Source organism: Thalassophryne amazonica, chromosome 11 (genome assembly GCF_902500255.1).
Source record: "Thalassophryne amazonica chromosome 11, fThaAma1.1, whole genome shotgun sequence".
Lineage (NCBI taxonomy): Eukaryota > Metazoa > Chordata > Actinopteri > Batrachoidiformes > Batrachoididae > Thalassophryne > Thalassophryne amazonica.
Genome location: NC_047113.1, coordinates 33,458,561 through 33,482,840, shown reverse-complemented (window position 1 = coordinate 33,482,840; position 24,280 = coordinate 33,458,561). Strand labels below are relative to the sequence as shown.

At 39.7% G+C, this 24,280-nt stretch overlaps 1 protein-coding gene across 2 annotated transcripts; it reads left to right on the top strand.

Annotated features, from left to right (window-relative positions):
* The first annotated feature begins 1,695 nt into the window (after nucleotides 1-1,695).
* Nucleotides 1,696-23,936, top strand: LOC117519980 (V-type proton ATPase 116 kDa subunit a-like). Of its 2 annotated transcripts, none has more exons than XM_034181273.1 (21): nucleotides 1,696-1,844; nucleotides 3,368-3,490; nucleotides 6,555-6,633; nucleotides 6,850-6,998; nucleotides 7,107-7,202; nucleotides 7,308-7,369; nucleotides 7,463-7,589; nucleotides 9,224-9,306; nucleotides 9,413-9,506; nucleotides 9,726-9,938; nucleotides 10,024-10,174; nucleotides 10,959-11,098; nucleotides 12,165-12,322; nucleotides 12,432-12,522; nucleotides 12,619-12,737; nucleotides 12,847-13,060; nucleotides 16,808-16,912; nucleotides 16,991-17,092; nucleotides 17,172-17,292; nucleotides 17,462-17,633; nucleotides 23,174-23,936. In XM_034181273.1, the coding sequence occupies exons 2-21, from the start codon at nucleotides 3,374-3,376 to the stop codon at nucleotides 23,265-23,267; spliced, it is 2,487 nt and encodes an 828-aa protein (XP_034037164.1). In that variant the 5' UTR covers nucleotides 1,696-1,844; nucleotides 3,368-3,373; the 3' UTR covers nucleotides 23,268-23,936. The 2 variants fall into 2 exon arrangements, with proteins under 2 accessions (XP_034037164.1, XP_034037165.1); XM_034181274.1 differs by having other exon boundaries at nucleotides 1,702-1,844; nucleotides 3,372-3,490.
* The last annotated feature ends 344 nt before the right edge of the window (nucleotides 23,937-24,280 follow it).

Here is a 24,280-nt window from a genome sequence, read left to right as displayed (position 1 = left end):
TCAATTCTATTAATGTGCAACACTTGCAGAAGGTGGCAAAGCTGTTGCACTTGTTTTTATATAATGTTCCATTTTATTTTAATTTCAGGTCAAGTGAGCCCTATTTCCTATTTTAATTGGGAGCCAAAAATGCATGGAAGAAATGTGTACCAATTCAAAGGAGGATATGGAATATAAAATACAAGTTGCTGATTTTTAAAAGCTTCATAATGTGACAACAGCTGAAATCCTAACAAAACTTGGACTCTATGAAGCAATAATGTTACATATCAGAGCAAGTGTATCGGGGAGTCAAGTCACTCCATAAAAACTTTTCAACTTTGAAATATTGGATTCTGATAGATGCAGGTGTGGACCAGCAAAACACTTATTATGGGGCAAGTTGGTATGGACTTACTCTCATACAGTTACTCCTAGCTATGAGGGATATGGGACAATATGCTAGTTCACTACATATCACCTTACATAATTACATAGATGCCAGTCACCCTCTGCACTCCGTCATCAGCAACCAGAGGAGCCTCTTCAGCCACAGACTGCTCCTTCCCAAGTGCAGGACCAAAAAGACTGAAAAACTCATTTGTCCCTCAGGCCATCAGACTGTACAACTCTCAGGGAGGAGGAATAACAGGAAGACAGAGGACGGGAAGGAGAGTATAGTAGCCAGTAAACCAGTATTGATCATTATTATCACTTAATGAGGTGTTGCTGGGCCATTAGCATAGATTTACATTTACGCTACTTGTCGATACCTGCCCGCAGCGGCGACGTCATAGCATGCGCAACCCCAGAACTGTCTGCAGACAATGACGATAACATGAAAAGGCGAGAAGTGTGTGTTGGTCCCAATATGGATATTCCAGATGATTTTATCATGGATAGTCCGACAATGAACAGCAGCCAGCTAAAGTGAGACAACTTTTTATGTATGCGTTTGCTGGGTGTTGTGTGTTTTGAAATGACATTAAATGTTGTTAATGTGATTCCACATGTTGTGTATCTCAGTAAGTGATAATAATACAAATAACATGCAGTTGTCATGTGGTATGCATTTTCAGAGTCCCTCCGTCCATGCCCAGTCGCCCCAAATGACCGATATTCACCCGAGTTAGATGAGGGCGAATATCGGTCATTTTGGGCGACTGGGCATGGACGTTGGGAAACTGCATACCGCCCTCCAAAAGCATGTTATTGTATTAGCATGTCTGGTATTTATATTTGTGTATATTTGCAAACTTTTTTTTTTACTTTCACTTTTGATACTCTGTGTACTTCTTACCCTGTGTGCTGCTATACAATTCTGCTGGAACCTCAATTTCCCTGAGGGAGTCTTCCCAATAAAGTTCAGTCAAGTCTAATCTTCAGACTGATTATGTAGAAAGTAATGAATGTTTAAAATTTTAAAAAATTGCAGCTTGCTCCTCCTGCAAAAGGTCATTATTTCTATGCAACGGTTGAATTTTAAATTTTTGTTATACAGCTATCACTTACAGAAACACGTCTTGTTCAGGCTGTATGCAATAATATGAAGTGATGCAGTAATCATGCCATATCATGCAAAATTCATCATTTATTAAATGGGCCTTAAACTATTAAATTCGGCCTTTTTGTGGCTGATCGCTGGGGTTTGGGCGGGAAAAATAAATCTCGACTCTTCCTGAGAGAAACGCCCACAGTCACGTGACACGCAGTAACGTGACAACACGGAAGTGTCCGAGTCACACGGGACCTGGACCCACAGACACAAAGCTGTACTTTTTCATGCTCTTGCTTTTTTGTCCATCGATTGGAGCGACTCAGACTGACAGAAAACAGGTTTACAGAGGAGCTTAGTTTTAGTTCAGGTGAGACGTTCGACATTTTCCTTAACACGAACAGAAAAGTGTTGTTTTTTTTGTTTTGTTTTTTTTTAGCTGCGATGTGACATTAAAACTTTTTTTTCTTATTCGTTAAATAAATTTTCTCAGTCATCGTTTTGATTTGATAGATTGAGTGAGTGAGTAGTTTATTCAATAAAATAATGCACAAGATACAGATTCATGTAATTAAAATACACGGATAAAGCAAGAAAGTGAAAAACACTTATTTCCATTGCGATCTGACTTAGTGACGTAACGTCGGCTCTCTTTCATCTTTTGTTCTTTTTTGTAGCTCGTGAGTGTTATTTACTGTGTGCGGTGTGTTTGTCAAAATGAAACTGATTCAAGAAAATCAGACTAGTGGGTTTTTGTCTTTAAATCGCTGAAACTTTCAAAAGAAGTAACTCTTTCAAGGTATTTGTACAGAAAAATACAAACTCCTGCCGTTTCTACTTCCTCTGTTTTCATTAACTGTGAAACAAAGTTCAGACTCTTGGAAACTGTCATGAACAAATTTTCATTCATTTCTTTAAATAACTGATCAGTCACCAATAATTATGTTAAAATGACTCTTAAGTTAATCAATAACATAATAAAGATTTTGCTGTTTTGCTTTGTTTTCCAGTAAAGTTGAATTCTGTTGGTAGAGGGGAAAAATACATTTGATGGCCATAAGGGAAATTCTGAAGGACAGCTTATTTTCTGATACTTTCTAGACAAAACAATCAATCATTTATGAAAAGAAAATTGAATTAAAAAGTGAGGACACATGCACACAGTATTGTACAAATGTCTCTTTCACACTTATGACCAAAACTTTAAAAAAGAAGCTAAAATAATAATGAAAAGTTATTGAATGTGTAATGTTTATGAATCCGTATAAATAATTCAAATGGGTCACACTGTACTTTAAAAAAAAAAAACTGAGTTGTATTTGATCGGGTTCTGTGAATTGTGTTCTGTCATTGTTTTGCGATTTGAGTAAATAAATATGTGGAGCAGTACATCTGCCTAAATAAACCAAATCTGTCTACTTTTGTAGACTAGAAAATTATGCGTTACTTAATACAGTAACAGATTCATTTCTTTCATGAAACGAAAAAGTCAAACACATTGCTTTTTGTTTGAATAAGAATGTTTGAACATTTGAAATAAAATTTTAAAAAAATCAAACATTTTTAGCAAAATTCTAAAGTGCCTAAAGCATTTTCACAGTACTGTACATCCTTGTAATGGTGTTACTGAGCAAAGTATTGACATAAGAACTTATAAATATCTGCAAAAATGGAAATTCCATCTGATCATGTGTGTCATGAGAAGAAGCGTGATGCTTCCTGTTTTCTGTTTTTGCATTCAGCACCTCTTGATTAATGTCACTGAAAGCTGCCTCCGCTCCAGCTGTGAATAATGTCACTTTTTTTTAGTTTACACACACTAAATGACTGTGATTTGTTACAGTTTGAGTGCAGAATCTCACATTTTCTCTTGTTTTCTCACGTGTTGTGTAGACAGCCATGGGCTCCTTGTTTCGCAGTGAGGAGGTCTGTCTGGTGCAGCTCTTCCTTCAGTCCGGCTCGGCCTACAGTTGTGTCAGTGAGCTTGGGGAGCTGGGCCTGGTTGAGTTCAGAGATGTGAGTCACTTATAAAATACTTCAACAAACTCAATTGACGGTCTTGTGATTGAAAGCTCAGAGTCCGTCACATGGCGAGGTCCAGTGACCCGCTAAACTAATCAGCCACTGCCGCATTTTGTCCAGAACGTTTGCAGCCAGGGTACAATGTTTTGCCTATGTTTTAACACCGTTTCCATTGGTTGTGCTGCCTCTAATTTCAGTTATTTGATGAGTGTCATTCTTATCTAACAACAGTCTGTTTAGAGTGTTTGGATTCAGTTGTACAAAATTTTGGGCTGGTGCCAAAACAAACCTGTGGAAAGTCAACTTCTCCCTGATGACACATTAATTAAAAAAAAAAGAAGAAGAAGAAGAAAAGGGGAGTGGGGGGCACAACCCTACAAAGGGATCCCAGCACTGTTGTCCCAATGTAAACAGACCCTATAGCACACTTGGAACTCAATATAAATATATATATATATATACATATATATATATATATATATATATATACACATATATATATATATATATATATATATATATATCAAAGCTGAGAGTGAATACCTCATGCGTCAGATTTAGTGGCATATTAGTCACACAGACCTAAGAGAATAGAACAGGGTCTGCTCTAGCCCTACTAGACTTTCAGAAACTTTGGACCTGGCCTGACATGGGTATTCTGTCAGGTCTGTCATAGTAGAAAGTAGGGATGGAACAACTAGTCGTAATAGGCGACTACAACTAGCTAACATCTGTCTAGTCGACTATTTTTTTTATTAGTTGACTAGTCGAAAGCCATAGACCCGATGGAGCTGCCACTGCTCCCTTCACTCAGTGAAGAAAGTGTGAACCTTGACAGGTGAGTTAGTCAGCTCAAACAGCTAGTCTATGCTTAGTAAATTAATGCAAGTATTTTCTTCATGCTAATGCGTTTTTTTTTTTGTATTTGTGATTTTGTGCTTATATTTGTTAAAATAAATGTCACATTTGAGTTTCACCATGAATATTCAAAATTGGCTGAATTCATTCAACGTCAGATTTTGTAGCAGACTAGTCGATAACTAATGGTACCCGACTAGTCAACAAAGGATTTTCATTTGGCATCCCATCCTTAGTAGAAACAGAGTCTTAAAGACCTCCACACTAATAATTCTGGTCCAACATCTTCAAAGGGTGATTAGTGTGATAATTGGAATTTTGTGAAGATGTAAGCGCAATTCACCCTAAACCGCTTAATGGATTTCAGTGAAACATTACATAGGGTAACACACCATATGAAGAGGTGCACAATGGCAAATAAGTCTGGTTCATCATGTTCAAGGTGAGATAATTGGACTTTTGTGTTTAATTGATGCATCACATTTTATTGCTCTTGTTAGTGCAACTCCTAAACTGTTTGAATTTCAATAATAATAACTTCACACAAGTGGAGCACACCATATGAAGATTTGCATGACTGAAAATAATTCCGGTGCAGCGTATTCAAGGGGAGTTAACTGTACTTCATTATTACCTCTGCTAATGAAGTTGAGCAGTTATGTTTTCACCCCTGTTTGTTTGTTTATGATCAGCCTGGAACCCCAAATTTTTCATGTCATTAAGAATTTTTTACAGAGGATTCATATCCTGATAGGCAAGAATTGATTCAATTTTCAAGTTCATAGGTCAAATGTCAAAGGCAGGAAAAATGTTGGAAAATTGGGGGGAAAAAATCCCTATCCTCTAACATTGAATGAATTTTGAACAATTCATAACTCTGTCAAAAAGATCAAATTTCTTTCATATTTGAGAGAGTGTTATGTAGGATGGTGTCCTTTATCGACTGACAAAGATTGATCTGAATCTGATCCGGATTACAGATTTTGTGGCCATTTAAATTTAACATTGAAAACCCCATTTAATGTACATTTTACATTATATGTATAACAAACATGCCCCAGTCACTCTCACAGTTGAAGGTGAGATGCAGACTTGCACTCACTATCACCTGACAAAGTTTGATCTGGTGTAACAGCAGATATCCAACATGGATATCCCCACCCCAATATCCTAGGATATCTTCCTCCCCGGGGGGGAGGGGGGGTTATACTGTTACACTGCGGCTCAATGAGCTGCTAGCTGATGCGTTCACTGCGCATCGGTCATTTCAAAGCGTCACGGAATTTTGCCTTGTTTCTGCTTAAAATGGCCTCGTTTCTGCTTAAAACTGACTTTAGACTGATTTAAGTGGTTTTACCTTTATCATCTGAAGGTTAATAATCCCATCAATCCGTTTGATTGCTTTGGGTGAAGAGGCTCTGTCTCAGATGTGCTCCTATGGTCAGAAATGACGTATGCGCAGATGCAAAAGGTGGAGAGATTTTTAGGGGCCGATCGTTTGGTCTGCGACACCGGATCTAATCCGGATTGTGGATTTTGTGGACATTATATCTCAATCAGAAGTGCTGCAATCACTCTCATTTGTGATAGTGAGGTATAAACTGGCACTCTCAATGAAGAGACAAAGTCCGCATCTGATCTATATTGCGGATTTAGCAAATAATTGATTTTAACATTGAAAAACCTTTTTGATCTCTATTTTTTTAAATTATATTTTAACTTAAGAAAAGCCACTTCTAACACGGCTTTCACCTTGAAGTTTTTTTGCAAGGTAAAAACTTGTGGAATAGAAAACTAGTGTTGGCGGGGGTTTGTGCTCTACGAGCGCGGTGCTTCAGTTATTATTTTAAAACATATTAGTCAACTATATATGCACGAAGGTTGACCAAGATGTTAATTCGGTTATTACTAATGCCATTACGTAATGCACACAAGCAACTAGTCTGGCAGAGCTGGCGGGGGGTTTGGGTCATTTTTGTGAGTTTAGTCACAGATCTCTACTTTTCAAATGTGACACTGTGAGATCTTGTGGCAGTTGATATCAAAGTCAGAGTTGGAGTCCATAGTATTTCTAAATCTACTGAGCTATGAGGGTCACGGTTTGGCTTGAATCACTAGGGCACGCTGTCAGTTTTTTTCCCATTGTAATATTTTGGTAAAAAAGATATGACTACCTCACCCTTCTTCTGCTTTTTATCAGTTAAATCCCAACGTGAACGCCTTTCAGAGGAAGTTTGTCAGCGAGGTCAGACGATGTGAGGAACTCGAGAAGACTTTTAGTAAGTATAAAATTTAAACGTGTGTCCCATTGTCCCCTGTTTTCACCAATGTCAGCTACTTGCTGTTTGATCAAGAGAAACAAAAATGGCTAAATAATGGTCCAGATGTGGTTGTAAAAAGGCTAATTTTTAATTGTTTTTGACTACTTGTTAAAAGGGACCTTCAAATTAAATACTACTGAAGGTTATACCTCATGATGTTTATCTCGCTCTCAGCCTTCCTGGAGAACGAGATCATTCGCTCCCGGTCGCCGCCTTTCAGGGGTCCACTTCCTCCTCCATGTCCCTCACCTTTGGCCCCTCAGCCCCGTGAACTTATCACGATAGAGGAGGAGAGCGAGAGGCTGACCAGAGAGCTCAGAGAGGTTACATCTTAAATAAACTAAAGAACGTCTGTGCTCATGTCAGCACGCTGTTGTAGAAGGCTGCAATCTTTGACGTTACGGTGTTTCTCCCTGTGTGTACCTCACTAGGTGTCCAGGAACAGAGACAGACTCCGGAATCAACTGAACCAGCTCTGTCAGTACAGAGCAGTTTTGACCAAAACGCATGCTCTCACCACCTCACAGGTACTGTTCAAACATTTCCCACATCCTTTGTTACCACTTCCTTAGTTTGCTTCAGTGCATCACACTTGGTGCACAGATTTCTCCTGTTTTGGATTCTCATCACAGGCACAGCCACCTGCACTCGAGGGCCATGGCCTCTTTGATAATCGGCAAGATATGCGCCTCAGGTTGAGCTTTCATTCATTCATGTTCTGTTCCCATTTATCCTATATGTGTTTGAACTCTTAAAATTACATTTAAAGTTGTGTATGTCCTTTCAGTTTCATTGCTGGAGTGGTTCATCCCTGGAAGGTGCCTTCGTTTGAACGGCTGCTGTGGCGAGCGTGTCGTGGCTACATCATTGTAGAGTTCCGAGAGATGGACGAACTGCTGGAGCACCCGGACACGGTATACATTGAAGAGATTAGATCTGATGTGGACCAGATGTGGTGTAATGTTGGAGGGTCATCCAAGGACAAACTGGTTTTGACTTTGAAAAGATTGGTTAAAAGTCACTGGTCACAGGCCACGGTCAAAGTTTTAGTTAACTTCTTTTTACCCCTCAGCCTATAATTCGCTGTTTCGCAGTTGTGAATCTTGCACCATCTCGCGGTCCGTGACTTACACAAGAGGTCTGTTTCAGCAGAGTTCTGGTTTAGGGCACAGTGTAAACACACGTCATGAAGTATGGGCAAAAACACCACATTGGGGCACAGCAGAAGTTCATCACAGGTGCTACACCATCTTCAGATAACCCTCTTAACATTGGAGAATATGTCATCATCATACTCGCTTGTGAACTCACTGAATCAACGCCATCCACATCCTTGCTAGCCATTGTTTACATGCGCTGCGAGATGCCAGAACTCTGCTGGCGCTGTGCTGCATTGTGGGAAGCGCAGGGAGTCACCAGGAGGATTATGGGAAACGTTAAAAAAGTGAATAGGCTGAAGGGTATTGTCACCTGGTGGCTTCAGCGTCAACAGTTGGATTGTTCGTGTGATTGCTCTGGAATGGAGAGATCTAGGGTCACCAAACCTACAGAAAAGGTGTACCAGGAAAGCTGTAAAGGCCAGAGGCCAAAAGGTCTTGCTAACACTGCAGAAATTCTGCCACCCAGGGATTTCACTGCCATGGAGGCTGAGGGGTACCACTTGTAGCTGCCAGTATTTTTTTATGTGTGTCACATATATTTGTCTCTCTCGGTTTGTAAATAATATGAATGACCGTTTTAGCAATCTGTTAAAGATGCACCAAAACGCCAAAAACAGTCATGCATCGCCTTTATATTGGGTACTTGACCTTTGACTTTGGGTGTCTTTGAAAGGTTTAGAAGAATTGCTAAAAGGTAGTCTGTTACTTTTGTGAGGGATAGATGGGATGCCTGCCTGAATTGTTGCCTGTCAGGACTCTGATTGGTTCTCTGATGTGGTGCATGCGGTGACATGTTTCACCAGCACATGGTCTCCAACTTGACTTGTTAAAGATATACCTGTACTTACTATTAAACGCACATATGAAGACATATGTCAGCTTTCTGTTGCTCATTTAACCTTTGATCGTGGGTGACCTTTAATGGTCAAATTCAACATCACACCTGTTTAACTCAAGCCGGTTAGCTCCAGTTTGGATAAAAGATAGGGTGCGGTTGTGTTTTAATCAAAGACAAAGCGCTTCATTTTTGGGAGGGTCACCCTGGACAGCACGCCAGTCTGTCACAGGGCCACATGTAGACAGGTAAAAGTATTCACACCGCACGCACACCTACGGTCAATTCAGAGTCATCAATCCACCTAACCTGCATGTCTTTGGATGTGGGAGGAAGCCTGAGCACCTGGAGAGAACCCACGCACACATGGGGAGAACATGCAAACTCCACACAAGGACCAGGTGGGCAGCGATCCCACCACCTTCTTGCTGTGAGGCAACAGTGCTAACCACTAAGCCACTGTGCTGCCCTCATTATGGTATTACTGAATCACAAATAATTTGCACATCAAACAAGTTTGGTTTTAAATTGTCATACTTTGTGAATTTTGCAGGGAGAAATGGTCCAATGGACCGTTTTCCTCATTTCATTTTGGGGAGAACAGATTGGACAGAAAGTGAAGAAGATATGCGATTGGTGCGTAAACGCTAACATTTCTTTGGAATTGTCTTTTCCATGATAGAGCTCTCTGCTGCGTGAAGTTGTTGACTCTTTTGACATCTCTTTCCCCACACTGGAACAGCTTTCACTCACAGACGTTTCCGTACCCAGAGAACACGGCAGAGAGGGAGAAGATCCTCCAGGAACTTCATAGCCAAATTGAAGACATCACCTCGGTATGTGTTGTGTTTTTTGTTTTTATAACGGCACAATGGTGAATACAGGAGGTCCAGTCCTCAGCATTTACTCTCTGCATCTTATAACCAGACTTGAAAATGCTAAAACACCCAAAATAAGTCATGTTTGCTGTACAAGAACTGCTCTCTGTTTTTTCAATATTTTTAATTCATGGCAATTATTCACACGTCTGTCATCTCACCTTCCGTCCTCCTCAGGTGTTATCACAGACCGAAACCTTCCTGCAGCAGCTGCTGATGCAAGCGATGGCCGTGCTGCCACAGTGGAAAGTGTGCGTGCAGAAGTGCAAAGCTGTCCAGTTGGTGTTGAATCTTTGCAGCCCCTCCGTCACTGATAAATGCCTGATAGCCGAAGCCTGGTGTCCTGTCACCAAGCTGCCCGAACTGCAGAGCGCGTTGAGAGAAGGAGGAGTGAGTCAAAGGAGAACAACAGGAATAATGTTGCTGTAGGAAAATTTGGCATTAAAAAAAAACACCTCAATTTTTATTTCCTCAGAGGAAGAGTGGTAGCGGGGTCGACTCCTTCTATAACCGCCTGCCTCCTACTGATCCTCCACCCACGCTGTTCCCCACCAACACTTTTACATCCGGTTTCCAGAGCATCGTGGATGCCTACGGAGTTGCCAGCTACCGTGAAGTCAATCCAGGTTTGTCACCACACAGGTTCAATTTTTCTTCATCTGTGTGAAGGAAAAAAATATTCAGAGCAGAATCCTGAGAATGTTCTTATGCTGCCTTCACACGGTGAAAGACAGTAATGCTCCTCGTTATCGTGGGATTCCCTGTCAGCTACAGTGGCAGCTGTGGTGCTGTTGCCATAGTAATTCCAGGAAGTGCACTTTAGGTTCAGCAGTCTGTCTACATTTTGCGTAATGCTGTGTAAAAACAGGAACATTTTAGTTCTTGCAATGTTATTCTTATTTATGACAGTTGAAAACCCGAAAAAGCAGACAAATGTATGCAAATGCGGGCGCCCTCTTGGCTTTATCCACTCGCTGGGGTGCCTCTACACTCAGGCACCTGCATACTGGGATCATCCACAGAAATGTTGAAGCTGATGTTCCCTCACAATGCAAATGATAGTCCTCCTAACTGCTCATTTGATACAGTGTCATTCCTGTGGTATCTAAAGATACTCTGAAGAGACCTAGTACCAAACCTCATCATGGGTTCAGGTCACTTGTTAGCCCCCAAGTCTCACAGCCTTACAGTAAGACAGGTAGCACCAGGACCCTAAAGAGTTGGACCTGCATTTTCCTGCAAAGATATTGGCATCACCAAACATCTCTGTACATGAACAATCAGCGAATGTCTCAAGTTTCACACGTTCACTACATACAGAAATATTTCTCTTGGCCGAGTCATTTAAAACTTGGATCTGTTTAGATAATGGATATATTTGCCGTTAATTGATTCCTATCCCCTCTGCAGCTGTGTACACCATAATTACATTCCCCTTTCTGTTTGCTGTGATGTTTGGGGATGTTGGTCACGGTTTGTTGATGACTCTGGCTGCCCTCTGGATGGTCCTTGAGGAGAAAGACCCCAAAATGAAAAACAGCACCAATGAGGTAATACTGGTGACACGTATTCTCTCTCTCTCTCTCTCTCTCTCTCTCTCGTCATAGTGCTTGCACTTGTTTAGGGTTCAGAATTGATTTATTCCGATCTGAATGTAAGTTCCATATTAAAATATTAATATATTAAATATTCCATATTAACTGCTTTTCAGTCAAGGCCATGAAGAACATTGTACTTTTAGAAAGACAGTTACTGTATTACAATACTTATATCTTTATTGTTTTCTACCTAAGGAAGTACATAATTTGAGAAGGTGATGAAAGTGATATTGTTGTCAGTATATTGTTACATATAATAAAGATAATGATGATGACTTTAATCACTGTTTTTGTACAGCACCATAATGCAACTCAGAATGCCATAATAAATCATGAAAACATTTACGGCAGTTTCTACCATTGAAATGAGAATACATTTTCTGCATTAATGAAATAAATTAAACATAACGACTGAGTAAGTCAGATATGAAGGAAAATTCAGATAAATAAAATGAGTAAAAGCTAAATGAAACATGTTTTCAGTTGCTTATTGAATATGCTGAGCTCACCTCATTAATGTCTTTGGGGAGGTTGTTCCACAGTTTAAGGGGCATAAATTACCCAAAGCTGGATCAATGATTTTCTTCTGCCTCTGTGTTTTCAAATTTAACAAAAGCAGCGTGGAAGGTCCTTGAAGATTGTAAGCCTTCTGTACTAAAAAGAGAGCTTTAGAATGTATTTCGAGCATGCATCTCTATATACGTTCACAACGTGTGCACATTCATGTTAGAATATCAGGATGTATTTAGTTTGAGCTCATCCCTTCTCTTACTAAATGAAGTTCAACAAACTGATAAAATGACTTCAGTATGTGAGAAACAATGATTTACACTTGTAAAAAGTTAAGACGTTGGTTATATCGTTTATTTAGTTTTAGGTTTAATTTCATGTTTATTTGTTGCATTTAAAAAAGTAGCTAAGGTCTCGATCAAATGATTGCAGTCAGTAAAAAGCTCTGAAAAAGCCGACATGATAAATGCTGAACCGAAATCATCTGTCATTCCCCTGCATGGTTCAGATCTGGAGGATGATGTTTGGTGGGCGGTACCTGATCTTGCTGATGGGCCTGTTTTCCATCTACACGGGGGCTGTTTACAACGAGTGTTTCAGCAGAGGCCTCAGTGCTTTCAACTCAGGATGGCGCGTCGCCCCCATGTTTGAGAAAAACTTATGGAAGTGAGAACATTTCAGACAGAAGTTTGATTTGAGTCATAGATTTTTCTCAAAAATTCATGACTCCATGTCCTGTTTCCAGTCCTCACGTGCTTGTTTTTAATCCTCTCAGCTCGTCGGTCCTGCAGAGTAACCAGTTCTTGATCATGAACCCTGTTGTTTCGGGTGTTTTCACCAGCCCCTATCCATTTGGCATCGACCCGGTATGACTGTCTCAGCATCGCACTTCCCTAACAGTTTCTTCTTCACGTTGTTTGTGTGTCGCTACATCTATGCATTCTCGCTAATATTTTAACCAGATATGGGGCATGTCCATCAACAAGCTGACCTTTCTTAATTCATACAAGATGAAGATGTCCGTCATCATCGGTATCATTCACATGACTTTTGGAGTTTGCTTGTCATTCTTCAACTACTGGTAAGAAACCAACTTTTATTTGCGTACATGTTTGTTGGTGCCCCCGCCCCCCCCCCTCAAAAAAAAAGATTGACTTGTTCTTGCTTCATTATTGCGTATGTCTCTCCAGGCACTTTGGTAAAATAAGCAGCATATTCCTCATATTGATCCCAGAGCTCATCTTCATGGTTTGTCTCTTTGGCTACCTGGTGTTTATGGTGGTCTATAAGTGGATTGTCTACACCCCTGACCAGTTCAACATCGCTCCCAGTATACTGATCCACTTCATAGATATGTTTCTCTTCACAAGCAGTGATGAAAATCGGCCCCTCTATAAGGGACAGGTATGTGGTGCTCATTTCTCCAGACTTTACCGTGTTATTCATTATTATTGATATAAATGTCACATTACACCGGTATACAATTTTTAAAAATTTGTCTGCTTCAGAAATAAAATGTGCTATTTGTTATGGGCTTTGGCGTGTTGAATTCAAATATGACAATACAAGTGGCTGATTGGATACTGTTTCCAAGATATTTGAGTTTTATATCGTGTTGATGGTAGAGTGTTCATGATGAATTATAAACAGCTCTTTTCATGTTTCTCTGATTGTTTATACTGTTCCCTTTCTATAACACTGTAAAAATCAATGAATATTAACCCTTAACATAGTAGTAGCCTATCATAAAAACTAGAGCCAACCAACAATTTCAAACATTTTAATTCTCAGTGGCCCAAAATGAGTAAAGTTTGACTATATTTATTCCAGAAACATTTTGGCTGTAAACCAGGGTTATTGACACCAGCTTTGAATTAAAGCAGTATTTTGCTTTGTTTTGTTTTTTTCACATCATCGCTTTACAGAATTCCACTGGAATACTATTTGAAATATTTGAGCCATCACAGTGAAGACTTTAGTGATGCCAGAGTTGTTTAATTATTACAGGGTCATGGAGGTGAAAGAATAGTTTATTATAAAGGTCTTTGAGATTGTCAGCTATGAAAAACCAAATGAAACAGTCTTTTAATGCACATACAGTTGTGGTCGGACGTTTACACACACCCATCATGGGCATGGATGTCATGGTACTTTGGGTCTTTTGATGATGCCCTTGAACTGCTCTTTTATCAGGGTAGAATGATTGTACAACATAAATCACATTAGGTGCACAAATTTGAATTAATACTCAGATGGCCACTTTATTAGGTACAGTTGTTCAATTGCTTGTTAACACAAATGCTGAAGTTGAAACCAAGCATCAGAATGGGGAAGAAAGGGGATTTAAGTGCCTTTGAAGGTGGCATGATTGTTGGTACCAGACGAGCTGGTCTCAGTATTTCAGAAACTGTTGATCTACTGGGACTTTCATGCGTAGCCATCGCTAGGGTTTACAGAGAATGGTCTGAAAAAGAGAAGACATCCAGTGAGCAGCAGTTGTGTGGACAAAACGCCTTGTTGATGTCAGGGGAGAATGGGCTTACTGGCTGTCATGTCACTATGGACCAACATCTCTGAGGACTGTTTCCAACACCTAGTTGAATCTATGCCATGAAGAATTAAGGCAGTTCTGAAGGCAAAAGGGTCAACCTGGTACCTACAAGGTGTACCTAATGAAGTGGCTTGTGAGTGTATTTTGGATCTTCTCTAATCCACACAGGGTCAGATTTGTACATGCAGGCTCAAATATATACATACACTCACTTGAATCTTTTTGTAAGTGATGCTGAAGATTCTATAATGTCTTAACATGGAATAATGAAGAAGAAGGACCACCTTTAAATCAGCAACTGGACTGTTGGCCACAACTGGGTGTTCCAACAGGACCATGATACCCAACATACATCAAAACTAGTTGTCGGTTGGATAAAGCTGGCTAACATTAAGCTTCTGGAACGGCCTTCCCAAAGCCCCGTCCTCAAGCCTACTGAAAACTTTGGACTACACTTAAAAGCTAGGTCCCTGCCAGGAAACCAAACAGTTTAACTGAACTCTGCCAATTCTGCCAAGAAGTGTTGTCAAATATCCAGCCGGAATTATGCCAGAAGATTGCTGTTAACTACCAAAAGCCTCTGGTCGAGGTGCAGCTTGCTAAGGATCATTTAACCAAATACTAGTGGGGGTGTATGTATTTAATTGAGCATATATGTATAATTTTGTCCCTTTGTGAATTAGAGAAGGTCCAAAATAAACTTGTGCACCCAATACTTTTTTAAAAAGTCATTAATGATGCATTACTCCACAATCATTTCGTCCTGGCAAAAGAACAGTTCAAAGATGACATTAAAAGCCCTGAATTGCCATGACATTCATGCCCATGATGAATCTATGTAAATTTCTGACCACAACTGCAGCTATCATTCTTTTTATATGCCGTGCATCCGTAAAGTATTCACAGTGCTTCACTTTTACCACATTTTATGTTACAGCCTTATTCCATAATGAAGTAAATAATTTTTTCCTTCAAAATTCTGCTCACAACACCCCATAAGGACAACCTGAAAAAACTTATTTTTTTCCCCCAAATTTGTTAAAAATAAAAATTAAGAAATCACATATACATAAGTATTCACACTAGGCATGTGAATCTCATCACTGACAATGATTCAATGCGCACCTTGATACACTACCAGCGATACGATACATATAGCGATACTGACGATATGATTTCTGATGCGATGCGATTTGATATGTATTTAATGGCATTTAATTTCCTCGCAATGCAATACGATGCGATTTGGTACAATTACGAATAATGGGGATTGATAAGATTTTAGCGATATCGATGCCATTAGCGATTCTACTTATCGATCCAATTCTTTATCGATTCCCTTATCAATGCCTCTTGTGAAATTTCTGTGTACTAAAAGTCGGCTTTACAGGTTTTCTATGTTAACAACATTTTATTGAGTCCTAAAGTAAATAAATATGAAACTGGTCACTGGATCCTTGATGTACATGGTGGATCCTAGATCTCCGGACATAAACAGAAATAAACATAATCTGTAGTTTTTGTCAAAAGCATTTCCTTTCAGATATTAATGACAAAAATGTAACTCTATAGACTCTGAACTGAGCTCAGCCGGCTGCGCTGCACTTCAGGATCAGTGTAATTCATAAGAAATGGAGGACGTCTTCTTTTGGGGGGAAAAAACAGTTTTGGTCGGTTGCAGTTTACTGTTTGTATTATACCATTTGGAAAGAGGTGTCATTTGATTTAAAATGGCGATTCACTCTGAAGTTATTAATTCCGACCGAAGCCTGCGCGGCTCTTTGGAGCTGTGCACTTAGTCCCACATCACAAAGGAAAACAGCCGCTCTGGTGTCCCAAACTGAAGGACCGATAAGGGAATCATTAAACAAAAAAGCTATTTATGTCATTTTTGTTGTTAGAAATTTGTATCTGGCTTCCGTTCATGGTGCATTCAGTGTGCCTCAGAAAAAAAATCAATGCAAGCAGGCAGCAAGCGATGCAACACGATTTCACCTGTCAGTTGAATCGATGCACACTGACTTCATCGATGCAGGACTTTGCATCGTTCATGTTTGTATCTAGATACCAATTTGTATCGATTAATCTCCACATACCTAATTCACACCCTTTGCTCTATACTTTGTTGATGTACCTTTGGCAGTACTTACAGCCTCAAGTCTTCTTGAATATGATACCACAAGCTTGGTGCACCTATCTTTGGGCAGCTTTGTCTATTCCTCTTTGAGTTCAATCTTTGTCTCATCAGACCAGAGAATTTTGTTTCTCATGTAATTTGTCAATTTAACATGCTTTCAATTCCCATTGGTCCTATTCTTAGCAGTGTTTTGGACCTTGGTCTATCCCACACTGTGTTACAGATGGAACTTGGTTCATCCCAGGACTATTGCTGTATTTATACACACACACACGCCCGTTACTGCCAAACTGAACATCTGTCCTTGTTCATTTAGTTTCTGTTATCTGGTGTCAAGTTGAGAAACCCAGTCAAGCAAAAGTCTAACTCTCCTCCTGACGTTGGTCAGACTCATGTCTGATACATGCTGTCCATCATCAATATGTGAAATAACAGTAGGTCTCCTTTTATTCTCCCTGTGCAGATGGTGGTGCAGAAGATCTTGGTGGTTTTGGCTTTGCTTTGTGTCCCAGTCCTCCTCCTGGGGAAACCCATCCATGAATACATCAAACACAAGAGACGTCGAGTGGTCAGTCCTGGTTCAACCAACTTTAGCTTTTTTTGTAGTCTGTGTAACTGAATTTTAAGATAAACTTTAAATTCTCAGTACTATCAGGAGGAAGACAGACGCCCCCTGGTGACAGACGATGGATCTGTTAACACTCGTGAAGGGGAAGTGGAGAGAGGAACCAGAGAAGATGAATCCAAAGTATCTAAACCGTCTTAAACAGGATCACTTTGTACTGGTGTGATTGCTGTGTAACCAGATGAACATTTGCTGTCTGCAGGAGTTTGATACTGCAGACGTGGTCATGCATCAGGCCATCCACACCATCGAATACTGCTTGGGCTGCATCTCCAACACTGCTTCTTACCTCCGACTGTGGGCCCTCAGTTTAGCACACGCACGTTAGTCACACACACACAAGTTTGAGGTGTATCTCCCATACTCACATGATGCACGCATACAACAACAACAAAAAACCCCAACCACCTCATGCATTCCTTTTTTAGTCACTTATTCATGAGCATGCATTTCTGTTTTTCCATCTGATGTGGAGAATTTGTCTCCCCACAGAGCTGTCGGAGGTGCTGTGGGTGATGGTGATGCGTCTTGCCCTAAAATGGCAGGGCTACGTAGGTGCTGTGATCCTTTTTGTCATCTTTGCCTTCTTTGCCGCGTTGACTGTTGCCATTCTGCTGATTATGGAGGGTCTGTCTGCTTTCCTGCATGCCCTCCGTCTGCACTGGTGAGAAAAAAAGGGGAGGGGGGGGCAATAGAAGGATGAGTGAAAATATAAGAGAGCTTCAATAATGATGTCTTTTTTTAATTGTTTACAAATTGTCATTGAGACAATGGGTACATTTTTTTTCTGGGAGCCCGTTAAAATGTCTGAATAACTGCATTGAATTATTCCTGGATTTTAGTTTGATTCTCACATCCAGATAAGTGAAGATTTGTTTATTTATGGCTCATAGAGCTGGACACATAGATGTTTGGACTGTGATGGAATTTTTTGTAATTTTTCCTCTACATCACCCACAATGGATCTAAAACGAAGCACTCAAGATGTGCTTGTCGTGAAGCTCTTCAGCCTTAATTCAAGGAGTTTATCAAAAATATTAGGTTCACATTTTAGGAATTAAACATCTTTATAAATCATTTTCAGACTCTCTTCAGACTCTTTCAAACAGTAAGTGGACAGTTGACTGTCGAGCAGTTTCGGTGGGGGGGCTTCACAACATCTAGCAAGTCAAGAAGACTCTGAAGGAGGTAGATGTGTCACTGTTAAAGTCTACAATCAAGAAACACCTTCATGAATATAAATACAGAGAATTTTACGACAACATGTACACCACTGGTTACCTTCCAAAATAGGAGTGCCGTATTAGACTGCCAGAAAAAAAAAATATATATATATATATATATATATATATATATATATATATATATATATATATAAAAAATGAATGGTAAGGAGTCCAACATAGAGAAATATTGGATGAAGAAAAGTGGTGCAGCCGAGTCCAATATAACTTTTCTTCATCCAATATTTCTCTATGTTGGACTCCTTACCATCCATCAATTGTTATGTTCTCCACCCCCCTCCCAAATTAAGCAAACAATAAAGAGTCAAGTAAATTAGATCAATTAATTTTGTTATGAACAGCATATGATTGATTCTGACTGAAGATTGACTGAAGTTATGGTTCTTGGTCCAGCGAGATATCGGCATCAATTTGATCAGCTAGCACTTAGCTTAGGCTTGTGTGTTATACATCATACGGATAAAGTGAGGAAACTTGGAGTAATTTTTGATCCTACGTTGTCCTTTGATCTCCACATTAGAGACATTACTAGGACTGCTTTCCTCCATTTGCGAAATATAGCGAAGATTCGTCCCATCCTGTCTATGGCTGATGCTGAGACTTTGATTCATGCATTTTTCTCTTCTAGATTGGACTATTGTAATGCTCCATTTTCTGGCTTACCGCAGTCCAGGATTAGGGGTCTTCAACTGGTTCAAAACGCTGCTGCCAGACTTTTGACACAAAGCAGAAAGTTTGACCACATTACGCCCGTTTTGTCGTCCCTGCACTGGCTTCCAGTTGCTGCAAGATCGGATTTTAAAGTACTGTTATTAGTTTATAAAATTGTTCATGGACTTGCACCTCCCTATCTGGCTGACCTGGTAAGCCCCTATGTACCGGCTCGGGCCCTGCGTTCTCAGTGTGCAGGACTTCTGTGTGTTCCCAGGGTGAATAAAAAGTCTGCTGGTCACAGAGCTTTCTCCTACCGTGCTCCAGCTCTGTGGAACGATCTCCCAGCACACATTCGGCAGTCCGATACTGTGGAGACTTTTAAGTCACGTTTAAAGACTCATTTGTTTTCCCTGTTTTATCATTAGTGTTATGATGTGTTTTTATTTGTGTATTCTTTTATGGTCATCTTTTTATTGTGTTTTAAATTTTTAATTCAGTTTTTTTTTGTTTTGTTTTATGTTGTGTGAAGCGCCTTGAGACGAGTTCGTCGTGAATTGGCGCTATATAAATTAATAAATTTTGAATTTGAATTTTGAATTCTGATGCAATGAATGCTTATAAAACGTCAGTAGCGTGCTTGTCTACCTTCTTAGTGTTTTTAGCATCCTTGGAGTTCAATATTTCCACCAGTTCCTCGTCTGTGAACTCAGCAAACCTTGCTGACAGACAGTTTTCTGCTGTTGTTGTCATGTTTGTTGCCATTTTTTCAACCAGCGTCTGTCAGCTAGTTCCTGACTTTCGTATGCCGCGCTCTGATTGGCTAGCTGTTGGCAGTAAGCTCTAACACAATTGGTCAGTGGGAATCGATCCAATATAACTTTTGGTCCTAGCCTTTTTGGATCCTTTTGGATCCAACATAACTTTCTGACGCCAAGCATGCGAAATCAAGATCAACTTTTACTACAGTGATCTGAAACAAAAAGGGGGCGTGTAAGGAACGGTCATGATCGGAAGACCACACCATCTGTCAAACATGGTGGAGTCAGTGTTATGACATGGGCATGTATGGTTGCCAGTCGAGCTGGATCACTGGTGTTTATTGATGTGGCTGTGCTGATGTAGCAGTGAATTCTAAAGTGTACGTGGCTAAACTGTCTGCTCAGATTGAGCCAAATGCAGCCAAACTGATAGGATGGAGCTTCACATTGCGGATGGGTCATGACCCAAAACAGACTGACACAGCAACCTGAGAGCTGCTCAAGGCCAAGAAATGGATGATTTTTTTTTTATTGGCCAAGTCTGTTGCCGTACCTCAACCCAACAGAGTATGTTTTTACTTACTGAAAATCAAACTGAGCCCACAAACAAGTAGCCACTGAAGGAGGCCACAGTAAAGATCTAGCAAATCATCTCAAAGGAGGAAACTCCATGGGTTCCAGACTTCATGCAGTCAGTGACTGATAAGAATTTTCATTCAAGTATTAAGAATAATCTTTCTATGGATACAGGCTAGTTTGTCCAATTAGTTTTGGCCTCTGAAATGGGAGGAACTGTGTTTAAAAATGGCTGTAGTTCCTGAGTGATGAATGTGATACTTTTGATAATTAAAGCTGAAAGTCTATACTTCAGTCACATCTTGATTGCCTCCATCTGGTCTCCACTGTGGTTCTGTACAGAGGAACAGTTATGAACATTTTGTCACTGTCCAAATACTTTTGTCAGAGTTCACTTTGTCCAGACAATAATACTTTAGTCACTGTTAAAGTGCTCATGAATTTGAAGGTCAAAATTGTTCAGCACAGTTTGCATTTTCCGTAAGAGTGCACAGATGATTTTTTTGACCTGATGGTGGTGCTAGAATCATGGTGAATGTGAATTTAAAGGTTGTCTTCACATTAATTTCCTGCTTTTAAACTCAGATAAAACTGAAGTTATTGTACTTGGCCCCACAAATCTTAGAAACATGGTGTCTAACCAGATCGTTACTCTGGATGGCATTTCCCTGATCTCTAGTAATACTGTGAGAAATCTTGGAGTCATTTTTGATCAGGATATGTCATTCAAAGCGCATATTAAACAAATATGTAGGACTGCCTTTTTGCATTTACGCAATATCTCTAAAATCAGAAAGGTCTTGTCTCAGAGTGATGCTGAAAAACTAATTCATGCATTTATTTCCTCTAGGCTGGACTATTGTAATTCATTATTATCAGGTTGTCCTAAAAGTTCCCTAAAAAGCCTTCAGTTGGTTCAGAATGCTGCAGCTAGAGTACTGACGGGGACTAGCAGGAGAGAGCATATCTCACCCGTGTTGGCCTCTCTTCATTGGCTTCCTGTTAATTCTAGAATAGAATTTAAAATTCTTCTTCTTATAAGGTTTTGAATAATCAGGTCCCATCTTATCTTAGGTACCTCGTAGTACCATATTACCCCATTAGAGCGCTTCGTTCTCAGACTGCGGGCTTACTTGTAGTTCCTAGGGTTTGTAAGAGTAGAATGGGAGGCAGAGCCTTCAGCTTTCAGGCTCCTCTCCTGTGGAACCAGCTCCCAATTCAGATCAGGGAGACAGATACCCTCTCTACTTTTAAGATTAGGCTTAAAACTTTCCTTTTCGCTAAGGCTTATAGTTAGGGCTGGATCGGGTGACCCTGGACCATCCCTTGGTTATGCTGCTTTAGACGTAGATTGTGGGGGGGTTCCCATGATGCACTGTTTCTTTCTCTTTTTGCTCCGTATGCATCACTCTGCATTTAATCATTAGTGATCAATCTCTGCCCCCCCTTCACGGCATGTCTTTTCCTGGTTTTTTTCCCTCAGCCCCAACCAGTCTCAGCAGAAGACTGCCCTTCCCTGAGCCTGGTTCTGCTGGAGGTTTCTTCCTGTTAAAAGGGAGTTTTTCCTTCCCACTGTTGCCAAGTGCTTGCTCATAGGGGTCGTTTTTGACCGTTGGGGTTTTTCATAATTATTGTATGGCCTTGCCTTACAATATGGAGCGCCTTGGGGCAACTGTTTGTTGTGATTTGGCGCTATATAAAAAAAAAAAGTTGATTGATTGAAGTTGATTGTTCTGATTGTCATTACAAAGAAAGTTTACAAAATCAGTCTTTATCTGTTCTTTCATTAGAGATAATTAATCAGTGGGGAAAAAGAAAGTGAAGCTGTGTTTTGTTCTGTCAGATGTCTTGGAACAAATATCCACAGGATCATTGGAATCACTGGGAATCATTCTTTTAAGATGATGAGTATTCCTATTAAATATTTAAAGTAACTGCAGGGGTGGGAGACTCAGGCAGGAATGTGAAGGTGAAAACCCAAGAGGTACCATGTATCTGGAAAGTATTCATGGCCCTTCACTACAGCCTTATTCCAAAATGGAGTAAATTCATTTTTCCCTCAAAATTCTACTCACAGAACCCCATAATGACAACATGAAAAAAAGTTTTTGTTTTTGGCAAATTTATTAAAAATAACTAAGAAATCACATGTACCTAAGTATTCACATCCTTTGCTCAGTACTTTGTTGATGCACCTTTGGCAGCAATTACAACCTCAGGTCTTCTTAAATATGATGCCACAAGCTTGGTGCACCTATCTTTGGGCAGTTTTGTCCATTCCTCTTTGCAGCACCCCTCAAGCTCCATCAGGTTGGATGGGGAGAGTCGGTGCACAGCCATTTTCAGATCTCTTCAGAGATTTTCAATCAGGTTTAGGTCTGGGCTCTGGATGGACCACTCAAGGGCATTCACAGAGATGTCCTGAAGCCACCTGGAGGTACCTTAGATGTAGTAGACAAGTATGTGTCTTTCCATATCATATCCAATCAACTGAATTTACCCCAGGTGGACTCCAGCTAAGCTGTAGAAACATCTCAAGGATGAGTGGAAACAGGATGCACCTGAGCTCAATTTTGAGCTTCATGGCAAAGGATGTGAAAACTTGTGTACATGTGATTTCTTATGGTTTTTGTAAAATTTGTAATAAATTTACAAAAATCTCAAAACTTTTTTTCACATAGTCATTATGGGGTATTGTTTGTAGAATTTTGAGGGGAAAAAATATAAATTGAATCCATTTTTGAATAAGGCTGTAATATAACAAAATGTGGAAAAAGTGAAGTGCTGTGAATACTTTCTGGATGCTCTTTCTATAGACATTAATTGATTGCAGTCCAACTATATTCTTTATTTGTGTCATCTGTAGAATAAACAGAATGCTATTTTCAAGAAATAAAGTTGTAAGACAATAAACAGAGAAGTAAAGATGATTTCCTGTTGCAATCTGACATTTCTGCATCTTTCTCTTGCAGGGTGGAGTTTCAAAATAAGTTCTACAGTGGATCAGGTTATAAACTGAGTCCTTTCTCTTTCTCAGCTCTCACTGACGCTTCTGCTGCTATATGACTGCTGAAGTAAAATGGTTTTGGTAACTTGGATCGATCTTACCCAGTACTTCAGAATAGCCTTGTTTTTTCCATGTCTTATTAATGTCACTCTTCTCTGTATTCTTGTCAAATACTTTGGTTTAATTGCATAATAATGATGGTACAGACTTCTGAATGGCAACAATGTGCAGTTAACTATGGTTGTATTTTATAAAATGTACAGTGTTTTTCACACCTCCTGGACACCCTTGCTCCTCTTCCAATTACTTATGCATTGTTTCTGTAGTCTTAACTCACAGCAATAATTAATTCGATAATGAAAAGGGAAGAACATCAAGTAGTAAACTTGTAATATTGTTTAAGGGAATGTCATTGTTCGGGTGGCATGTATTTTAATGAGTCCTTTGGGACTTTAAAATTAAACTAAGGAATTAATTGAATGATATCATAAACCAAAGATAATCTTTCATTGTCATGTCTCAGAACCTCAACATACAATGCATATGGTAGCAAGGTTTTTCCTGGTGCCTTGTTGGGACTGCTTGTTTATTCATTGTGTTTTAATCTAATCATACATGTCGCATTACAGCATTGAACAAAACCTGTTCTGGATATTTGTTCTTTTTCTGCTAGTTTGCACTGTCAAAATGATCAAATTTGATCTATAATTAAAGATGATTTTCTTATTTAATTTTAATGAGTGAAGTATGTTACTAAATAAGCAATGGTCACATTATTTATCACATGGTATGGAAATAAAAGGTGATGTTGCTCCCCAATGGAAATGAATAGAGGGTCATACCACATATCAACAAGTGGCTCCCAGTTCAAGGTCACTGGTTTACTTTATTTTCACATATTTTGTAGATTATGGACTCACTATAGAAAATCCAAAATATTAGGTCATAGAGCAAATGGTTTTCTTTCCAGAACGGTCTGGAAACAGTGGTGTGGCACTTTTTTCTGTATTAAAATGATGTCATCACAGGATATTTTAAAAATCACTTTCCTTGTATTTTAACAGATGCTCAG